This window comes from Montipora foliosa, chromosome 1 (genome assembly GCF_036669935.1).
Source record: "Montipora foliosa isolate CH-2021 chromosome 1, ASM3666993v2, whole genome shotgun sequence".
Taxonomy (NCBI): Eukaryota; Metazoa; Cnidaria; class Anthozoa; order Scleractinia; family Acroporidae; genus Montipora; species Montipora foliosa.
In genome coordinates this window covers 70,241,898-70,249,397 of record NC_090869.1, presented here as the reverse complement: position 1 = coordinate 70,249,397, position 7,500 = coordinate 70,241,898, and the positions used below count along the sequence as shown (strand labels likewise).

The 7,500-nt window shown below is 41.6% G+C and overlaps 1 protein-coding gene across 1 annotated transcript; it reads right to left on the bottom strand.

Annotated features, from left to right (window-relative positions):
- Positions 1-2,399: 2,399 nt before the first annotated feature.
- Positions 2,400-3,161, bottom strand: LOC137973045 (uncharacterized). Its single transcript, XM_068819764.1, has one exon. It carries the CDS (start codon positions 3,159-3,161, stop codon positions 2,400-2,402), a length of 762 nt encoding a protein of 253 aa, XP_068675865.1.
- Between the last annotated feature and the right edge of the window lie 4,339 nt (positions 3,162-7,500).

Sequence of the window (7,500 nt, the reverse complement as noted above, 5' to 3'; positions counted from 1 at the left end):
GTTGTCATTCCCATAGAATTTACCTCAACTTGATCGCGTATGATACTTGAAATGGAGAAATCACGATGACACTCGAGAAGCCTGTTCTTCGTTCCCTTTTATTTCGAACTCCACACATCATGACAAACATCTGAATAATTGAGCTTTTTCAGAATCCTGTTGGCAAAACGGTCATTACATCTATACAGTTAAAGAGATGGCGCATTGACAGTTCTTGCTCCCTTTCAACGTAAAACCGAGACCCGATTCCCTCGGCTTCAATATACGATTCAAAACCTTCCACATCTTCCGCCATTGTCTTTGTCACGCTAGAACTGAAAAAAAAAAAACATTCTGCTCAAAGTTCTGTCACCTGTCAATCATTGTGACTGTGCCGCACCAATCAGAAGCTCCCGTTCGTGGTCGAACAGGTTTTTCAAAAATAGGGGGTCTTCTTGCTAGCGTTTCCTCAGTCTATTGCCCCAACTTTCGCGCGGCCAGTTTGCGGAAAATCGTTTCAAACTCTTCTGTCGAACAGGAACTCCTGCTGAGCAGGCCAAACTTAACGAAATGGAGTTATTACGGAGAAACATTGAAAAACAAAAAAAAAACAAAACAAAATAACAATTTGCTATCAGGATTAAATGTTCAACAGTCTGTTTAGGGTTTGTCTTGCTGTAACAGCTGCCCTCCGGATTGGGCGCTCATGCCAAAGTGTCTGTCCGCTCCTCTGGTCATACAGGTCACCCTCACTTCGGCGCTGGGCTGGACTGGGGTCTCTCTCTGTTCAGCACATTCCAGGGGGAGCAGAAAGTTGAGCGTACGGTTTAGTAACTTTCCTGACGCTGTTCGGACTGTAGCTGCTCTGCTTTCCCCGTGTGTACTTGAAATGAGTTCCTCTACAACGGCTAACTTTCAAGTACTTCGTGGCGAACTTTCCTTTATAATTATAACGTCTGCTTTCGTAGGTTGGATGGAGGATTGTGTCCTGGGAGCCCTTAAGTGTTTCTGGGTCTGTTCGGCGAACCATAGCTTCCAGAACATATCAAGATTTTGCTGACCGTTACGCCACATGCCAAGAAGTTTTGTGAAGAACTCAACTCGCTTTCTTATGCTAGGGATGGCATGCCTGTTTTTGGGTTTAGGTTGAGGAAATCTCCCGGGGTGAGTGTGGTTCCAGAGCTGAATAGATAGATAGATAGATAGATTATTTAAAAATCACATTGCAGCCACAAAAGCTGAGTTAAGTAATTTTTTATAAGTCTTAAAAACAATTGGAAAAATTAAGAACTATTTACATGAATTTTGTATAATATAATAATGTAACCTAGATCTAGAATATATAATTTTCTATATTAGAAACTAGATGAATCTTAAATATATGTAGAAGTAAATGGATATTAAATATTAATAAAATTTTGATAAAAAACCTAAGTCTGAATTCATTGATGGCGGCAGTCATAAAAAAATATCGTTTGAAACCAATATAATTATTACATTTGCGAGCCATGGCAAAGATGAATGTGTTTTTGGTTCGATTTGGTTTCGTACTGAAAAACATGGCTCCTTGGAAGGAAGGAGTTTTGGGAACAGAGTATGTTCTGGGAGGTTCTCACTGATCAATCTGTTCATCCAACTGCACGCCTAATTGGTACTTCAGATTGTTTTTTGAATTTTCTTTGACTGCAATGATTTCTGGTGTGAACGCACTCTTTTGGACATACTTCCCACACATGACCTTTGTTTGGCCTATTTCCTCTGAAGTAAGCTGTCCTTGTGATTTCAGCCAGTGTGGTGGTCTCATACATAACATGTGGGCCATGAGATTGTTTGGTATTCTGTTCAGACATCTTATTGTTAAACTGTGCTGACTACCATGATGGCCATTGTGATCGATGATCAGTTAACCACCATGGGTCATGCTACCACAAGTTATTGTGGATAAGTTCATGTGTTGTAACACCTCTGGTAGCCAGATCAGCGGGATTTTGTGAGGTAGACACAAAGTCAAACTTGATGTCCCTGTGTGAGGTAATCTCTCTAAGCTGGTTCGGAACAAACACAGGTAATGGCTTACAGTTTTTTATACAGTGAAAATCACACTGTGAGTCGGTCCACAGAAATCTATCTACCACGGACAGCTGAACTTGTTGAGTTACATAGTTGAGGCATCTCGTTCCGATAAGAACACCTAGCAGTTCCAGCCTTGGAATGCTGAGTTGTTTGGCTGGCGCAACGCGTGGTTTGGAAAACACCAGGTAGACAGTTGCTTTTCCATATACTGAAGAGTAGAGGTATACTGCTGGTGAAAAGGCTTTGGTAGAGGCATCTGTGAAGCAGAACAGTTTGTATTCGTCTCCTCCTATATATCTGGGTAACGGCTGAGAGGACAATGGACTCAGGCTCTCACCAATCTTACTTCATACTTGTTGATGTGACTGACTGAAGGTCTCGTCCCAATCTTTTTCTTGTTCCCACAGTTCCTGAATGAACAGCTTGGCATTCGGAGTGACTGGAGAAAAGAGGCCCAATGGATCGTTCCCACAGTTCCTGAATGAACAGCTTGGCATTCGGAGTGACTGGAGAAAAGGGGCCCAATGGATCGTAGATTCTGCTGGCAGACTGCAATGCTTCTTTTTTTTTTTGTTCTCACTTCGGAGGAGAGATTGTGAGACCCATTGATGACAATAGTATCTGTGGTCAAATTCCAGGAGGTTCCTAGGACTTCCATGGTTTCTGATTCGATCACATTCTGGAATATTCTGGAGAAATTCAGAGGAGTTTGAGGCCCACTCAAGAAGATTCACTGATGCCAGTTGGAAGAGGGTCAAAGCTCCTTTGTACAGCTCATCTGCTTGTGTTGATGTTTTAACGCCTGTAATCATGTTGTCTACATACATGTTATCCGCTATCTGGTGAGCGATGGGGATACCAGCCGTGGTCAGATGATTCTTGATTGTTGCGGCCAACAGAAATGGACTGGATATCATACCGAATGGGACTCTGGTGAATCTCAGCCCTTGAACATTGTTCTCAAGGGTAGGCTTGGAAGGATCTTTTAACCAGATGAACCTTGTTACATCTCGATCATTAGGTTGCAGACCCACTTGAAGGAAGGCTTTCTCTACAACTGCAAATAGCACCACTTTGTGAAGCCTGAACCTCAAGAGAAGGCCACACATATCCTCCAATATGACAGGGCCACAGTTAGGGCATTCGTGTAGTATTTAATGTTTCTTTCTGGTCTTTGCGTGGGGAGGCGTCAAATACAATTCTAACTTTTGCTGTTGTCTTCTAGGGTGTCAGTACCTCATGGTGTGGAATGTAGTGTTTCAAGGTGTTTGTACAATCTTGATCTGGGACGGCTTCTACAATTCCCTTCTGCACTTGGTCCTGGAATACGGCATCATATTTTTGGAGATGTTTGTCATTTCGTGACGGTCTGTTGACTTGGGATCTCAACCTTCCCATTGCCAGTTAATAATATTTAGGTAATGATGGAGACACTTCTTTTCAAGGCCAGGCTACTTGGTAACGTCCGTCTCCAAAGTGGATCGTTTCAGTAGATTTTTGCAGAGCTCTGTAATTTTCATTTTCTTGCACAGGCTCTCTGATGCCCAGGGTTTCAAGTTTCCAAAACTCTTCACGGTGTGTCTTTTATTCAGCTAATGGTTGCTGGTCATCTGACTGAGCACTCAGATTCATTGTACGCTGATAGGACTGGATGTGTAGGTCAGCATTGAGATGGAGCTGTCTGGTTTGTCATCCTGACACTTCACTCGCCTTGTTAGGATCCATCCCAACTTGGATTCCATGAGGTTTAATCCTGGACTGACTGCTTTCATCAAAATGTCACCAGAGAAAATATCACAGTAATAATCATTTCCTAGCAACAGCACTATGTTGGCATTTTCTTTAGTCGAGGGTACTGAATCGGCAAGAGGAATGTCCTTAAGTAAGTGATCTGGGTTTAAGTATGCTCGTTGTAGGTTATCAGTTATCTTGGGTACAAAATTGACTCTTTAATAAAGAGATGATCCATTCTTTGCTAACATCTGGAGTTCTGTGACAGGAGTGTGAAGCTCTCTGGGTTTTGATGCACTGAATGTGTACACTGTCAGTGTTTCGATCTTGTGATTGGCAACTGGCGTTTTTCTGCTAGCTCGTTGGTGATGTAGGTCCTTTGTCTGCCTGTGTCTACAAGCAATCTGGTGGTCAATTTTCTTGATTTTTGCAAATTTTGTACTTCAACGTTGGCAGTTTACATCAGTACTTGTTCATTAGAGGCCAGTAAGGTATGTTCTGTAGCAACAGTAGCAGTCAAGGGTTCAGTAACAGAATGTGCCATTTCTGAGGACTTCTCAATTGGAAACTTTTCTCTGCAGAGACTTCTGTGTTGCCGATTTCTTTGTTTGCAAAAACACACGCCTTCTTCACTGTACATTTTTTTTATTGGTGACCTTGTTTGAGACAAATAAAACAGTGTCCCTTGATCTTTTCTTTTCTAGCTGTCACAGTAGGGAACGTTTTACACTCATCACTCCAGTGCTGTCCACTGCAATAAATGCAAATCATTTTCTTTCTTCCAGTGAGAATCTGTGCTAGTTTGGTTGCAGACAGTAACCAGTAGTAGTGTTAGAATCAAACTGGGTGACCCGCGATGTACAACACATGTTTCCAACCGTGTCTTTGTAATAACCTTTGTCAGAACTTTGCCTATCTGCATTTTTCCTGTTACTAATGTACCTATGCATCTGATCTCTGAGTAGCTGCACTGTGCATTAGTCACCATCCTTTTTCTGGTCAGTCAGGTGAACGAGAACATCTTTGGGTAACTTTTTCATTATCAGGGACACTAGCATTTTACTCTCAATATTCTCTCCAAGACTCTTTAATGACCTAAGGTGTTTTTCAATGAGATCATAGTTCTTACGCAGGAGAGATGTTTGATTTGAGGAGGCAGGTAGATCCACAAGACTAGTAAAATGAACATTGAGAATGACCTCATTTTTTCCATAACGTTCCTTCAACAGCTTTATGGACTGTTCGTAATTTACATTAGTCAGGGATAGTCCTGAGATAACATCTGCAGCATCTCCTTCTAGCTGGGCTCTTAGGTATAATTCATTTTCTCTACTGGACTGAGAGATGGATTAGAATGTATGGCTGAGTTAAAGGAATCCCAGAATTCCTGCCAATTTAGAAGCCCTCCACTAAATTTCTTGAAGTCAAGCTTAGGTAATTTTACAATTGTTAGGTTTTGTACCTTGTTTAGTTTCAACTTCTAATTACTTCTTCAGTTTCTTTTTCCCCGGTGTAAGTCGCTCTGCCTCAATTTGTAATTTTCGGTGTTCAATTTCGGCCTTCTGCTGTTCGACCTCCAACATCTCCTGTTCGAGTTCAAAGTTCACCTTACTTGTCCCTCGTTGTAAATTGAATTCTATTTGATCCTCTGTCAGGGCCATTTTTGAGCTCAATCCTACCACAAATTCTACTACATATTCTACAACATATTCTTCATAATCTTTCATCACCTTATCGTGTTCTGATTTCCCAGCGATTTTTTTCAGCGGCGTCAACTTGCACGCGAAGGCTTTGATAAACAGTTAAATACTGCTGTAGGCGGTCTCGCTTGTCACGAGTTTCGTCCAAATGTTGCTCTGAATCACCATCAATGGGACGTTCCTTCATCTATTTCGCTGCTTTGAGGTTGATAATGATTTTTTTTTCCTTGGGTCAATTAGTGTTCTTACGTCGCCCAAATCTGTCATCTTGTCGGCTGCTGTTGTTGACTTCGTCGAGCGAGCAAATTCGTAATTTTGTTTTTTCCTTGGTTGACGGTTCTTCTCCAGGTTTAAAACAGACTTTCCTCCATGGAAGATTAAAGTCGGCGTTTCGGCTGTGGATGTAGCCGCTCTGTTACCATGTCGCGAACGCGATTTTTCTTTATTCAATAACACAACTATGGACTGATTTTACATGGAGTAAAGATTCTTGGTCCCAGCACATGCTCTGCAGGAGTGATCGCTAAGCCTACAGTTTCGTGGATTGGTCGCAAGGCCCTCCGACACACATTGTTCGGGCACATGTTTAATTTCATTGCTGTTGTTTTTACTTTGGCTTCTCTACAAAGTAAGGTACTTCAAGGTGTTCGGGAATATCCACACTCAACAATCAACCTTACGTTTCAGTCGGTGAGAGAAGCATTAGTAGTCACTAGTCACTGATGACCATGCTACGCTTCCTCAAGCAGAGAGCCCTCGATAGCTTTGTTGTTGAAAATGAAATGCCTGCAATTGTAAACGTGAAAGTATTTTAAAGTGATGTACCACTTATCAACATTTGCTATGTGAACCTGACAGTTTGTTATATATATTTTTTATCGCATTGATAAATGTTGCGGTTTTATGCTGCGATATGCTTCAATACATGCAGCGAACATTGTGTACCTCGATCGTTTTGTTTTCTTGGCATTTTGGCTTCGGACAAGAAGTTACATTTGATTGCTTTATTTTCAATTTGTATGGTACAGTAAGGGTGAACATACCGTAGAAAGAATTAACATGTTGTAGCCTTCCCACAACGGCCATTTTCTTTTTTACCCATGGTGGCCGTTGTAGAGAGGTTCGACTGCAGTATCTCCTATTTAGTTTTAAAGTGCACATGACTCGAAATATCACCACCATTATTTTTTTTTAATTTCATCTCATTAAAATCAGGCTTTGCTTGATAGGATTTCCTTATTACAATCTTCCTACGAATGTCCTAAGTGAGTTTTTCGCAGCACGAACTTCCCGCGCAGCCAAAAATGTCTTCATGACGTCACCAGTTGTTATGGATTGCAGCGGAAAATATAAGCAACAAAGCAAATCGGAGAGTCTGCAGAAAATATTGTGTTGGTGGCGGCCCTGGGCTAGTCAGCTGCAAAAATTCCAGTTGACCCCAGGTATATCAATGTATCTTTTTGCTACAAAGGAGGATTTAAGAAATTGACAAAATTTGCCCAAATACACCGGCCCGGTTTAATACCTACGAAGACTTCGATTCGGTGCTGTGCTTTGCACGAAGGGTCGATCTAGCTGATGTGCCTGGGGTCCGAAGATTTAAGAAACGAACTCATCCCGGCCATAGACGTAAAAAAAAGAAAGGAAGGTCAACCAGCGATTGCAAGAGATCGAGAGCAAAGGAAGGCGCAGTGTGTGAGTATATTTAACTTAACCTGCAATGGCATCGAAAGTCATTATAACGCGAATGGCGCTTTAGTGGATCTTAAAAAAAAACACTTATGGAGCTCAATAATGGAAAGTCAACTGGATAAACAAGACAGGCGGTGATAAATAGATATCTGGAATCTTCAAAGCGACAAGTAATGGTCTCCGATAGCAATTGCATCTTTCGCCGTCGGATATAACATAGTGAGTTTTGTTTTTAATGTTATTTGGCTAACTGTGGTGTTATGTACAAGACTGAAACCAAATGGCAAATCCTGTAGGGGTTTAAAAGGAATCGAACGCCTTGAAG